This window comes from Diplotaxodon limnothrissa, linkage group LG1, assembly GCF_057381915.1.
Source record: "Diplotaxodon limnothrissa isolate DT_005_m linkage group LG1, D_limnothrissa_male_GT1.1, whole genome shotgun sequence".
Taxonomy (NCBI): Eukaryota; Metazoa; Chordata; class Actinopteri; order Cichliformes; family Cichlidae; genus Diplotaxodon; species Diplotaxodon limnothrissa.
Genome location: NC_140596.1, coordinates 14,874,917 through 14,890,358, shown reverse-complemented (window position 1 = coordinate 14,890,358; position 15,442 = coordinate 14,874,917). Strand labels below are relative to the sequence as shown.

Sequence of the window (15,442 nt, the reverse complement as noted above, 5' to 3'; positions counted from 1 at the left end):
TACACTTGCTGAATCACACGCAGGTAAAGCAGACACATCTCATTGCCAAATGTCTGTCAGGAAAGTGTGTTTTTCAGTGAGTGTATTGATGCTTGATGTCTAAACACAGTTTTCACACTTCTTGTCCATTAAGAAGCAAATCCAGTTCAAAAGTTTTTGAAAAATTTGAATTCTCTGTCTTAATCTGATTTTAAAAAAAAAATCAAGACTCTTACACCTGAGCCGTTACAGGTCCTTAAATTCCACCCCACTGTTTTGCAGTTGAAGGACCAACATAGAGAAAGCTTGTTTAGATGCAATCCACAGGGTTAAATCCTTGTAAAGTGTCCTAAATTCAGATTTTGCTCTACTGAAAATTCAGTTATTCCCTCTAAAAGGGGAACTGAAATGATTGATATTCTCAGACTCTCTAAAAGCTTGATTGGTCATACCGCAGTGATAATAAAATAATCATTTAAAAAAAAAATCCTGCACATATTATGAACATTTTAATTTGTGCTCTTTAAGCATTTACTTGTTCAGAAGGGGCAATTTTTCATATTTGCTTAAATGACATTTTAATTCAAACAGACTGAAAGTTAAAAGACAATTTTTTTAAATTAAAAATATAACAAAAGAATATTTTCATGTAAAGTAGTGGTACAGCTTATCTCCGTGTATTCTCTTTAAAATGCCTCTATATTCAAAATGCTTTACAAGTGAGTGGGGCGTGTGTGTTTTAAAACAAATGACGAGAAAGATTGAAAATAAAATGAAAAATTGCCAATTTTCTTTAAAAAATGTTACAGATACCATTTTGGGAAATATTACAGTACAACATTTTGCATGAGCTTCTGCTCTGACTTTGTTCTTTCAGTTTTCCCACTTCCGACTCTCTACCGTAAAAAAAACCACCTAAACTGTGGCTTTGATTTAGTGTCACTCATTCAAATTTAGTTCTAAGTGGAAATTGGTTAAATCTAAGCATGTGTTTTAAATCTATACATATACGTTTATATATATAAATGACCATAAAATCTTTGCTTTATTTATGAGCTTTGCAAATTTGAAAAGGTGAATGCCAATAATTTTATACATACAGACAAAACAGGTCTGTCCGGCTACTGAATCACACACGCACAGTGTCGGAGGAATGTTTTATCTTGTCCTGTTTAAGAAAAGAGTTAAGCAAATACTGCTATACTTTAATCATTTGTTTGTTGGCTCTAATTTTGTTTTTTAAATAATTGTGCACACAATAATCTAATCAAGCAAACTGCTGTCCACTCTGCCAATCACTTAATCTACATTTTGCACAGATCTAAAAGAGCAAAGCATTGGCGAAAGGAGCAGCTCAGCAGCACTCGTGTGTTTGTGTGTGTGTGACTGTCTCTAATTCCTGAGCGGGGCCACACGCTGAGCTGCCCGTCTGAAATTCTACCTCCTCTGGCATTTAAGAGCGCAGCTCTCCCCCTTTCCCTCTCCCTCCTCTCTTATGGGCCCTTTCCTACACGCTGCTCCTGTAACCTTAATGCCCTGTTATCTCGCGGATTCTCTGCTTGGATGAACACATACTTTAACCACACATGCATAAGCATAAACACATGCACAGGTACACACATGCAGACATGTACTGAGAAAGTTTGTCCCAAGAACAGCCTGACTTCAAGTAAAGTGTTTGTTGAAAACAGCGAAAGTGAAAATGGAGCAAACAATGTGTGTTTGCAGGCAGGTGTGTTGTGCGTATGTCTCACTTTCAGGTGAAGGGACAGAAATTTTGCTCCTCTGCCCACTAAGTAAGAACTGCTGTCCAGATACTGCAGCCACACACTCACACACACACACTCACACACACACAAAGACAAGAGTGAACGCGTGCTACCTGACAACAGAAACAACCTTGACACGGTGCCGGCCACCTCCGCTGCATACCAGCACATACACTCACTCACTGACTCTCACAGTCACTTACAGTGGAAGACAATGGCAATGACAAGTTGGATGATCAATAAAAGGATAATAGTAAAAGGTAAAATTTACCTACTCTTGTTCAGAGTGCATTAAAAAACACTCGGATAACGGGTGTCCTACCGAATCCATCGGCGATACCGGGTCATTGTCATGTCAACCTCCTCAGGGTAAATGGCAAGAAATTAAAAACAAAAAAAAATCAAAGTTTTTTTTTATATCTCTCCTCTCTCTTCTTTTCTCTTCTTTCTCTGATCTTCCTCTCTTTCGGTCCTTCCTTCCACTTGGAGTGAGCAATACAATTACCGGGCTCTGCGCTGCCTGCACTGATCAGCTCTGCGTGTGTGCGTAGAAGTGAGGGAGCATGTGTATGCAGTGTGTATGTCAGAGTGTGAGAGAGGGGGCTATAGGCACACACACAGCCAGCTAGTCAGGCAGTTGGGACAGAAAGCTGTGCTGCTGTCCTAATCAACGACTTAAAGCCCCGATAGCGGCTCATGAATATTAAGCAGCATTTTGCATATGTAGTCCCTCAGGTCCCAGTTGTGCTGTGATTGGTGGGTGCTTCACCAATAGCTGCAGGGAGGGGCGGAGAAAGGGGTGGAGAAAAGAAGGGAGAGCGAGGGAGAGAGGGAGAAGAGCAGGTGGAGAGGGAGGGATCAGACAAAGAGCACGGAGGAAAAGGGAGAATGAGGGAATCAGGAAGGAAAGGAGGAAGCAGAGAGGAGAATGAGACAGGTGCGAGAAAGGTTTAAAGCAAGACAACCTGCTCTCCTTTTACTTAATTTCTTTCTCTCTTTATCAATCCATCTCTCTGATCTTTCTTCAATGGTCTCTCACTACCCCGGTCACTCCTGCTCTCTGCATGCACCTGCATAGGTAAAATTACATCCTCACATAAACTGTAATGTTAAAAACTGACAATATATTTCTTTCTAACAATGAAAAAAAAGTTTCAAACCAAAAAGCTGACCCTCTTTCAAATAAGGTCTAAACCACATAAGTTACACCATGTTATTAGGATGTTTTAAGGACGCAGATACTGATTTGTGCTCAAACGGAAAACACAAAACTGACCTAATCAAATCCAGAGAAATGCAAAATCAAATAGTGTATGCTTGACCATGAACCCAAAGCCTGAATACTGTGTCACACCGTAAACACACAGGCACAGCGCAGCAGAACCCATCGCAGCCCAGCAGTAAAATATGAGATTATAGCAATTCCAGAGCGCTTGTCCTTTGTTGTGGAATGATTTGGGCATGATTGGAACAAGGTTTTCCCTGCTGCTTGCTGTTTTGTCAAGTTCACTTTCATCTCTACACCAGCAGGCTGTGTATTCCCAGTATTTCCGAGCACCTTGGAATGTGAGTATAGGTACTGCGACTGGGATTCTCCAGGAAAAATTAGCTCACCGCTTCTCAGTTTTAGAGCAAGGAGGAGACAGCGGAAAAGAGAAAAGGGAATGCAAGAAGAGCGGGAAGGGCCTTGTGAAAAGGGAAAAATCTGAACCCCGCAGGGACACTCCGAATGATACACGCACTCTTTCTGTCTTCTTTCCTTTCTTTTTAACTAATGTCTTCCTCCTTTCGATTAGACTTTTTCAACATGTCCTTACATGTCATTTTTTGGGTACCCCTGCACATGGGATGGCGGGGGAGAGAGAAGTGTAGCGAATACAGGGAGACACACAGAATGGAATCGGAGGGGGTGGAGGGGGTGGTGATGTTGTTGGTAGAGGGGGTGGGGGGTGCAAAGATGAAAGAGAGTGGTTGTGATTAGCAGCTTTGGAATAGTACAGATAATAAAATATTTCCTGAAACCAATCTCAGCTTTGATGTACGTGTGTGTATGTGTGTAAATACTGCCTTTTCTTTCCCTGTTTTTCTTTGACAAACACAGAGTCCAATCATTAACATTTCAACTGCTTAACAGAAAAACTGTTACTAAAACATTGAAGTTAGCGCACTAAATATTCTTCATATTCTTCTCAGCGTAGCGTAGGATATGTGTATTGGTTTTGCTGATAAAGCATTTGTCTCTAGCTGCATGGAGAACTTAGTACCTGTTAGCCATAGAACTGTTCAGTTCAATGCCATTTTAAAGGTAATATGATTATAGCTTAATACATGTGTGTGACGTGGAGAATTCTTGACATTATTGTGCTGAAAGACCCTGTGAAACTGAGCTTAACTGCCTTCCCATGGGCACAATCAGGGTCTTTACAAGAATAAATACATATTTAGAAGTTGTTTCGAAAGCCGACAAAGTAAAGATCCACAGACCACATACAAAAACAAACACACTCATAGTCACAGACTCCTTGCACAGATGTACCTTTGCCATTTACATAGAAGGATAGGAATTCAAATACATGTCTTTACAGATATATAGCTGTTAGGTTTGTGTACACACATACACATGCAGGCATACAAACATACACACAGTTATGATGTATCCAGAGGCTTATAAGCATCGACAAAGATGAGTGTGAATCAATGCTGCCGTCACTACTGTGCAAACAAATCCTTTACCAAAACCTCAGTGTCTAACACACTTGTGAATACACAAGTACACACACACACACACGCACACACAAAATCTCAGTTTCAGTGCAGAAAGTCCAAAATGTTCTGTCTAACACATTTATTTAAAATAAGAACTACAAATCATACATTGAATTAAACAATTAGAAGCCTGCGAGTTGTAAAACACCAACGAATGGCTATATAAATATTTGAAGAACAGTGTTTTGACGCACACAGAAATCATTATTATTTGTCAAAGATGAACTGGTTGTGTTCATGGAGGCGTAATTTTTAGTTAGTTTATGTTACAAAATATTCAATGATTCTTTAATTTATGCAGTTTGTGTGGAAAGTGATTTCTACTGACTGATAATTTAAGCACAAGCAGCAATGTGGTAAAACATAAGAACGCTGTCTAAGAATAAGCTTTCACTGTGCATGTGTGGTGAGTGATGCCTTACAAAGCTTGGCCTTTTATGTAAATACAGAAAAAAAATGTTACGGTGAACAATAACATCATGTCATGCACACAATGCCACAAACAGAGCTGTATTCCTTAAAATTCATCAACCGGTGCACACACAAAAGGCCCATATGGTCCTAAAGCTTCTGAATCATCTTTGTAGAGACCATCACAAAATTCTTGTGATTTTGGTTGAACCCTAAAACAGCCGTTACTTTTTCTGTCTTTCTGCCTCACTCCTCTTTTCCTTCTCTGACCCCTATCCTCCCCACCCCCATAGACTATTGATTGACTCTCAGTCAGTGTGTGTATGTTGACAGTGACCCCTTTAGGCCACTTTTCTCTATAACTGGACAAACCATGAACATCTTAAACACAAACCTGTAACTCAAAAAGCCAAGGTGATACCTTGTGCATCCACGATGTGTGCATATGTGATTGCTGGTTAACAGACAATATTTCCATGCACAATGCTGCAGAAATATAACTGCATATAACAACATAAAAACAAAAAATATGAAACTCAGTCGAAGCACCATGTAAAAACAGCATTTTATCACAATTAATAATTGTATGCATGGGTAAATGGCCTTGCTGGAATCACTTTAAAAGTCCATTTACAATGTAAAACCTATTGAGCTCGGTAACTGCTGGCATCTCACTCTTCTCTTGTCTGCCAGTGTTTGTAAATCTGTGTGTGGGTGTGTGTGTTTTGACCCTGCGGTGGCAGCCTGTTGACATCTATGGAAGAATTATCCATCGCAACTCTCGCTGACATCAATCAAACTACTCAATAGGCCACAGCAAGTTCATTCAGAGCCTTGTATTGTGAGCGGTTATATGTGCGTCTTTGCTGGTCAAAACAATCTTTAACAAATTCAAGACGTGGCCACTTAGGAAGCTGACCCCAGGCCACCCATCGACGCATGTGCCAGTCATGAACAAAGCACTAGACTGAGGCAACAACTGCAAACAAAGTACTTTCAACAATAATAAAACAGAGCATTTGTTCTTGATAATTAAAGAACATTTGCTGTTTTTATTAACATTTAAGCATTTAAGACAGGACGACCATTTGACATTTTAATGTTAAAATGAGAACTAAAAAGTTAAGCTGTACCAAAAGTGAAATGAAGCAATTTGGAAATTTCACACATTACTGAACTTTGCTTTTGTAGAAAAGAGGGGGGTGAGGCAGGTGGAGGGAGTGAGAGTAAGAAATTGCACATCACTTCAAGCCAACAGAGGGAGCTATGGACTCTGGTCAGTTTGCAGCCAACAGCAGCACAAAGACTCACAACTCGTGTGTGCACGGCTGTTTGTAGGAATGTAGCTAAAAATATGCAAGATTAAGTCACAATATCATTCATCGTGAAAACCAACAAAAATAAACAAAAATATATAAAAGAACACAAACTCTCAAAGATACACACACAATACAAAGCTACACCGCCAACAGGATCAGGGGAGATGGAGCAGAGTTATCTGATAGCTTTGTCAGCAGGTACAGCAGGACACAGTGTGGATATGGACAATTTGAACAAAGACCCCTGCCTGCTTCTCCAACCTGAACCCAGACTAGAGCAAAAGGCAGGGAGCGATGAAGAGTGAGAAGGAGACAGGGAGAAAAACAGAGCAAGAGAAGCCAATAGGAAAAAGCGAGAGATCTGTAGACTTGAAAAGACATCTCTGTCACTAACGTGACTGATGGCTGTAATAGCAATGAAAGGGTTTGAAGTCACAAGGTGTTATTAGATAAACAGAGTTTAAGCTGCAGTTCATTTTCAGGCTGTGTGAGTGTAAAACAGCAAAGGAAAAAACTTGCCCTCTGGGCAATATATTTTATGTATTATGTATTATATATATTACAGGATATAATCCGCTAGGATAATCAGAAAATAAAATATTTTAGTAGTCATAAAGAATTATTTTTTAAAAGAGTGATGAATATATTTGGGATTATTCATACAAAATAAATATCTAAAAAATGTTTTACAAATATTTAAAAATGACCTCTTTGATTGAGTTTTGTCATAGCAGCAAAGTTTGTCTATGTAAACTAAATGGGCCCTAATTACTGTGCTACATCTTACTTCCTGAATTGTACTTAGCCTCAAATTAGTCATAACAGAGTTATCAAAGTAAACCTATTCTTAAATATGAAATATGAATAAGAAATAACCAACTACAAATTTCTTAACATTAAAGAGATTTCCTTGCTACAGTTATTGTAATAATATCTTCTCCTCACAAAGGCAGCAGAGAAGGTAAATGTACACAGACACATCAGAAGTTGGACACGGAGAAATGTGTAGCTGTCTTACATATTCAGCTCAAGTATTGGGTGTTAACTTTACAACCGACATGATCAGACCAAGTGAGTTTGACTGAGTTTTGGATTTCCACTGAGGTGGAGCTATTTGGTTTGGTCAAATAATCAACATTTTACAGGCCTACATCAACACTCCCACATAGCAGCCACATGCTGGCAAAATGAATAATTTGATGAAAATGAATTACCTGACGAACTGAGTGAACTTTTCAAAAGTCATCGTTTTGGTTGCTAAATTATTTTGTGAGTTAAGGGAAGGAGCAGTGATGGCGATCGAGGCCAAGGAGAGAGCACCAGCTGCTGGGGAAAGCTGCTGGGTTTAGGGAGCTTTCTGGAGCCTGTCACCAAAAGCCTGTCTGGGTAACCTTTGGAGAAGGGTACATGAAAGTTACAAACACACACATGCACACACATGCATAAAACACACTAAAGCTTATGCAACCACACCAGCGTAGTGAAGTGCCATTGCACACATACTACCTATACAGTACAGCTAACAGATTTGTGTGGAAATGTTCAGGCAGTTTCAAGAACACAAAAGACATGACACGTACAGCCTTCTCACTTGTTTGTATAGTTACACATGCCTACAAACTTAGGGCTTGTATACTGTGATTTATTTAGGACAGGCAGTCATATGACAGCCCCGTTATTCCGCACAAAGGTCAAGCAAGCTTCACACCTACAGTAGAAAGACAGGTTGGATTATAGCGTCAGGAAATGAATGTAAGTCATTGTAATGTCCTCTGAAGTCATGGAAACAAAAATGCATGTATGTGTGCAACAGAACAATATACACACAAAGAAAAAGATGTGTCAAAATATAAAAAGGAAGTATTACCAGCATTTACACACAGAGTCAGTACATGCATGCACCTTACATGTCATCTTTCTTCAAAGTTAAGTTAACATGGAGTGTACAATATTTTTTCATATAGATAAAATAATTTCAAAGAGGCTAGGTGAGTTGTGGTCATCATCCTGTCACTGGTCAGATTGAAGGATGGGTGGACACTATCTCATCAGAGATGTGAAAAGAGTGACCTCGGCAAGTGAGAGCAGACAAAAGGGGAAGACTTTGGACTAAACTGAGGCATAACTTTGTCAAACGTAAACAGACAGGGTGGGCATGATGAATATGTGTTATTGTATCTCTCTGTGCACATATATTCCATTCAATCAACATACACGTCTCCTGCTGTGATCTGTGAGCATACGTAGTATCTTCCGAAGCCAAGCGAGACTTCCAGTTCAACTCACATTCTACATTTAAGAAGCACAAACAAGCGACACAATCGTTCTCTCTCCCAAATGAAAGCTAAATACAATCTTGCTATAAAGATCAATTGTATGTATTCATCCACATATTTCAGCCTCAGTTTCTTTGGAAAAAACATCCCTGGAATGTCAAAAAATTAAAATCAAAGGGCTATGTGAACTTTTTTTAATGCAGAAATTAGAAAAATAAAATAAAATGAAGGATATAGGCAGCCATATAGATGGTCAAACACAATAAAAATAAACTGTTTATGCACCTAACAATCAAACACAAATATTTCAATAACTTTACTGCATTATTTTCTTACAAGTATTGACCTTATCATCGCTCCAAACCTCTCATTCTCTTTCTCTCCTCCATACCTCCTGAAACATCCTGAGGTTTTGATATATTCCCAGGGATAAATTAGAAGAGGAATGCAATTATATACAGAGTGAATTTTGCCTGGGTAAGAAAGCACTGGGAGTGTGCAAATGTGTGTGCGTACAGGTTTCTCGCTGCCTGCGTGTCTGTATAAAGCAGTGTTTTGTATTGAAATAGGTGACTTCGGAGAGGTGCGCTCCTTTAATTACGCCGCTCTCAAACAGAACATGAGTGGGCTATCCCACTGGGATTAGTTGTCTCTCAATGCAGTCTCTTTGTTAATGCAGCACACACATAACACACATGTACTTCGAGGCACAAATGTATGCCTGCCAAAAAAGACCATCTCGCCAATAGTTCCACACTCAATTTATTCAAACTGAGGTGTAAGCCAAGTGAATAATTCCACTACTAATAAAGACGGTAAGAGAGAGTGTGTACAGATGAGATGAAGGGGGAAAGGGGATAAAACAGCATAGAAGAGGGGGGAACAAAGGGTTGAGAGGAATGGTAAGCCTACAGAATAATTCTGATGTTCAAGGACAACAAAACATGAAAGCTAAGATCAACATCACAAGTTTCAAACTGGTGAGTGTGACTATTTGAAATGTTTTGTTTATGTATATTTGTTCATTGTAAATATTGATATCGGGATTTAAATGTAAGTATGAAACTTTTCTTAAAAGGTTTTAGTCAAAATATACTCCAAAATATATATAATTCAACACTAGATATTTCAGTTCATACGCGCTTAATAGCACCTACCATTCATTGTTGGATATTTAATTATGTGTGTGAACTATACTGTGCTGAACTGTCCCATCAACTCCAACTGGTTGGGACAAATAGCTGCCCCTCCCTGAGCCTGGTTCTGCCAAAGGTTTCTTCCTGTCAAAAGTTTTTTTTAAAAAGTTAAGAGTTTTTCCTTTCCATGGTCGCCTAGTAGTTGCTCAAAGGGAGTCATTGGGTGGTTTTCTCTCTGTTATTGTAGGGTCTTTACCTTAAAATATGAAGTACCTTGAGGAAAGTGATGTTGTGATTTGGCACTATAAAAATAAAACTGATTTAAATTGAAAAGCTTCTGTTGAATTACAGTGTGCTCCTTAATAATAATAATAATAATAATAATATAATAATAATAATAATAATAATAATAATAATAATAATAATATAAAAGTTTCATGCTAATGATGGCTAACAATACACAATTGCTGGTTAGTAATGCAGAAGTATGTAAGCTGTTTTGTGTCTGATAAAGAAGATGGTACAAAAAATGGAAGATTTGTACATTTTAGCAACCTGAAAGGAGTGGTCTCTTAGACTGTACACTTGGAGAACACTTGGACACGTGACTGTTAATAGTCTTGCTCAAGTTGTTCAGGTTGTTTAGTTAGCTATGTTAACAGTTGTGTAAGTAAAGTGTCTTTTTTCTAGCTGGTACCAGAGTTAAGCTTACAAGCCATAGGCCACTATGTCTGAATTTTCTGTCATGATAATGGACATCTGACCAATATTTCAGATTAGTTCATGTGTAAGTGCAAATAAACAATGCTTCATAGGATACAAATTGGAAACAGAGGATGCTCACCTTCAGAGTTAAAAAGTTGCAGTAAAATGTATTGGTTTGAGCGGTTGAAGAGGAACATTCTGTTTTTTGTCTGCATTACACTTTTTCAGGTTTCACTGCAGCATGGAGCAAATGGAAATTGTCTATAGAAAACTCAGCATCTTCCAAGCAAACTATGGGAACCTGTGTAATCTGCTACTGACCAAAGCAATCACAACAAGGTTTTTGGTGGAGCACCCTCTTTGTGACCTCACTGACCTGCTGTCTACTTGCAAACATGTTGAGAAATACACATTTTCCTTAGTGACTGGAGTTTGCCAAGGGTTGCCAACCACTCTCTAGCCCAGGGGTGTCGAACTCCAGGCCTCGAGGTCCAGTGTCCTGCAGGTTTTAGATATCACCCTCGGTCAACACACGTGAATCAAATGATAAGTTCATTACCAGGCCTCTGGAGAACTTAATAAGTCTGTCTCCCAATTTAGCCATTTAAATCAGCTGTGTTGGATTACGGACACATCTAAAACCTGCAGGACACCGGCCCTCGAGGCCTGGAGTTCGACACCTGTGCTCTAGGCCATAAATGTTTTTTGACACCAAAAAGTGTGAATTAAGAACTGAGGTCTGTTTCACAACTGTTGATGCAGATATGCACAATAATTACTTATTCGTAATATAAAACGTCCAAAACTTTTTGCCTATTGTATGCTTGCCTTGTTTAGTAGGGTTAGATTATTGGGTAATTCCCAAATGTCCATAGGTGTTAATGTGAGTGTGAATGGTTGTTTCTCTGTGTTAGCCCTGCAACGGTATACCGAGCCTCTTAATCATCATGTGTATCTCTATTTGGATATACATACTAATTCAACACTGAGTCACTAAGAAAAAAATGCTATGATAAACCAAGAATCAGTGTAAAATGTTAATTTCTACATTTCCTTTGTGATTCTTAATTGTTTTTAGAACTGCCTGTGGCTTTCTAACTATATTTAGTAAATTATACAGAGCATTCCCACTCCATATTTGTCTGTTATTGCTACTAGTATTTCAGATACTTGCTTGGTGCTACTGATTTTACTATCTATGCTGTACGATGGTAAAAAAAAGTAGTTGATTTGTGAAACTAGAGGGACGATAATACTGCATCCAAAGAGAAAAGAGGGCTACAGTGCAAGATACACAGAACATAAACACACTCCACTTCATCTGTGTCTGTGTCTAATGACGTGTGTGAGTAATTACTTTAAGCCCAGTGTGTGCGGGTGTTTAAGTGTCTCTGCTCATGTAAGTTTTTATCTAGGCTTTTGTCTATGTCTGTGCCTGCAATAAGTATGTTTAATGGTGTGTGTGAAAATAATCACTTAATCGCCGCTTACTCCATTTAAGAGGTGTGTGTGTGTGTGTCAGTTCAATGGTTTCACTGTAAAATAAGCTGAAAGATGAAGACATAAGTGGGAAGGCCTGGAGATGTAAAATAGTGAGAATGATTGCAGAGAGGAGGAAAAGAGAGGGAAGGAAAAAACAGAGGGACTGAGGGAGAACATAGGTAAAAAGCCCCCCCACACCCCCCTTTATCTCACTCTCTCTAATTTTCCACAATAACCCTTCCTTCCAATGTTGCTCTCCAAACCGTCGGCCTGTGAATTTATAGTTGGCCCAATGATTGCTTCTCAGGCCATGATGGCTGTAAATTGCTTTGCCATTTGGTAAATGTTGGCAGTTAGAAGGTATACAAGTAATTATTTCCGCTTGTGCTGATTGAGACATAATTCCAAGACGAGGCCCTAGAAAAATGACAGCATTTCGAAACAACTCTGTTTTAATTTCCCAGCATTCCTAATTAGAATCTGTATGAACATGGGGAGTTTTTTATGTGGTTTCCTCCAATGGGGCCAGAAATAATTAAACTGTCAAGGGGAAATAAATACGTATAAACAAGGCATAATTTTTACAGCGCGCAGCACCTTGTCAGGCCATGACTTTTTGTGAAGAAAAACAATGTGGGGAACAATACAGGGGCATAGAGGACACACCGATGCCACACAAGAACAAACACACACACAAACGCGCGCGCACACACACGCAGAAACACACACTGCAAAACACATACAGTAATGGTGCAGTAGATAGAAAATTTGACCTTAACCACTGATTGATTTGTGCCAGAAAGTCCAGCTAGCTTTCAGATTTTAGGAGTTTAAAATAAAATATATAAAACATCTAAAAATGTTTCAGTCCTAACTGCAAAACAATTTATAAATTCAACTACATTTTATTTCATTAGCTCCACTCCACAACAACAGATGCCTCAAGAAGCTTTAAGGTAAAGACATAATAATATTACAAAGAAACACCAACAATCACATGAGCAAGCACTTGGCAACATTTGGGAAAAACTCCCTTTTAGCAACAAGATACCTCAAGCAGAATCTGGAGGATTTCTGTCAACTGCAACCAGTTAGGGTGAGGGGAAAGAGAAGGGAGCAGAGAGACGGGACAAATGATGATACCGGAGTTTGATAATTATTAATCATTAAATGCAATAGTGGTCTGTAAACACACAGGGAGTGAAAATAGATGAGTGAAGAAGAAATGCTCAGTGTAGCCGTAGCATATCCAGAGCTTGGCTCAGGCTAACCTCATAAAGCCCTAATTACAAGTTTTATCAAAATGGAAAGTTTTTATCCTAATCTTAAGGCTAGAAAAATCAAGGCTAATGCTAATCTTAAAAGTAAAAACGATGTCTGTCTCCCAAATTCAAACTGCGAGCTGGTTCCACAGAAGAGGGGCCTAAAAACTGAAGTTTCTGACCCACAGGAGCCACAAGTTGGCCTGCAGTGTGAGAGTAATGTGCTCTGTTATAGTACTTTGTTATCCTGGGGTCAATGGTCGATGATGGGACTTTATTATTCAAGATCTTGTATGTGAGGAAAAGGTTTTTAAATTCAATTTTGAATTTCTCATGGAAGACTTTGAAGAGAAACTATTATTAGTGAAATATGGCCTCTCTTCCGAGTCCCAGTTAAACTGAAGGCTTTTTAAGGGAGCTTTTAGAGTGACCTAATAATGACGAATTACAATAGTCCAGAAGTCATAAATGCATGAACTAGCTTTTCAGCATCACTCTGAAATAGGATGTTACTAATTTTAGTGATATTGTGCAAATGAAGGCAGTCCCACATAAGTTTTTAATGAGCTCACTAAAGGACATGTCCTGCTCGAAAATGACTCCAAGATTTCTCACAGCGTTACTGGAAGTCAAGGTAACGCCATCTAAAGTACTAGTTTGAAATTAGAAGGGACTGGACAAATAACATATCAAAATCCTAAAAGGTAGACAATTTTTCACAATTTATAAAAATCGTAAAAGGAAAGCAATTTATCTTAAATGATAGTAACTTAGTAGCTGCAATTACAGAAATCAATGAGAAACACTGAACACAGACAACCTGGACAAATTACCAAATGACCTAGAATGTATTATTTAAGAGCAAAATTGTTGAGTAATTGAGTAAAACTCTTTTAAAATGCTGTGGAAATATTGAGAACACAGAGAACTACCAGGAACTTTCATATATTGAAGTGGAATTTGAGCAACGGTGAGCAGAACCAGAAAGGAAGACACAGTTTGTGATTCTCAACACCAGAGTGCTGGTTTTGTAATAAAAATAGGCTACATGCAATCTGCAAATCCAACAAAATGCACTGACTATTTTCATTTTGTTCTCATTGACTGAGAACAAAAATGTGCACAAAATGGATAATTTATGACATTTAAGTAAGTAACCTTTACTGTGTTTTTCACTTTTATTATGACTCTTTTTTGCATTTATGCATCATCATCGAAGACCCTCTGTTCAACGGCAGCATCAAGCGTACAGCCTAGAGCACAGGTGTCAAACTCTGGCCCGCAGCCTAATTACATTTGGCCCGCGAAGCCATACCAAATTACTATTAGAGCTGGCCTACTGGTATTATACAGCTAATATATACATTGTTTAGTATTAAGCTTTGCTTGTTCCACATTCAGTTTTTCAGCAAAACTTGTTTGAGTCCATAAGAAGAGATTCATTCTTAAATCTGGAGGAAGATATTTTTCAATAAATATTAATGTTAGCCCGCGACCTTGTTCTAGTTTTGAATTTTGGCCCACTGTGTATTTGAGTTTGACACCCCTGGCCTAGAGTGACAGAAAAGAAAGATGGTAAGATTTGTTTGCCATTTTACTATCTTCTAGGTAAGTTTTGTCATGGTACTGGGCCTGTGACCCAGTGTTTTCTACTTCTGGACATTGTGCTGTTGGTTTTGGAATATTTATTGTGATTCTTAGGTTCATGGTTATTCTTTCATCATGTTTTTAAAGTGTTTCGGTTAGCTTTCACTTCTTAGTGTTCTTAGATAAATAAATAATAAATAAATAAACTTAGCTAAAGCTAGTTAGCTATAAAGTTTATTTCTCCCGCCTCTGAATTCTGCGTTTGGGTCCTACGCTTACTGTCCACGCAGCCCTCGGAATCTGTCATTTTTAATTAAAACTATAACTCAGCATTATTTATTATTATATTATTTAGCACAGTGGCTTATTATTAATGCAAAACAGAGATTATTATTATTATTAGTAGTAGTAGTGTTAGTATTATTATTATCATCATGATCAGTATTATCCACCATTTCTTGCAGATGCAAATGTAGAACAGCCTGTGAATGCTCAGATTCAGTTAGGTTCTTTCCAAATAATTGTAACTGTAAAGTTGATTTACAAACTGTAAAACCATGACTATTTACATTTCTTTCAAATCTTGGATTTTCTTGGTAATTCATTATTGTCATATTATTCTTTTTATCTAACATCTTGTCAGGTCTGAAAGAAGCTACAACTTAATGAAACTGGAACATAAATGGCTGGACAGGAGATTGTTTAGAAGTTTTTCATAGAGGTTTTAAAAATACACAAACATATTATCCA

At 38.3% G+C, this 15,442-nt stretch overlaps 1 protein-coding gene across 6 annotated transcripts in view; it reads right to left on the bottom strand.

Annotated features, from left to right (window-relative positions):
• The window catches only part of esrrga (estrogen-related receptor gamma a), a 161,979-nt gene that overhangs the window by 66,970 nt on the left and 79,567 nt on the right, over window positions 1-15,442 (bottom strand). For 3 of the 6 annotated variants that reach the window (XM_085369043.1, XM_085369121.1, XM_085369196.1), the window contains exon 1: window positions 2,024-2,543. The exons of the other annotated variants lie outside the window; for them this stretch is intronic. In XM_085369043.1, the coding sequence (XP_085225169.1) occupies window positions 2,024-2,079 (56 nt within the window). In that variant the 5' untranslated portion in view covers window positions 2,080-2,543. Of the gene's footprint in view, window positions 1-2,023; window positions 2,544-15,442 lie in introns of those variants that run through there. 6 annotated transcript variants of the gene reach the window in all.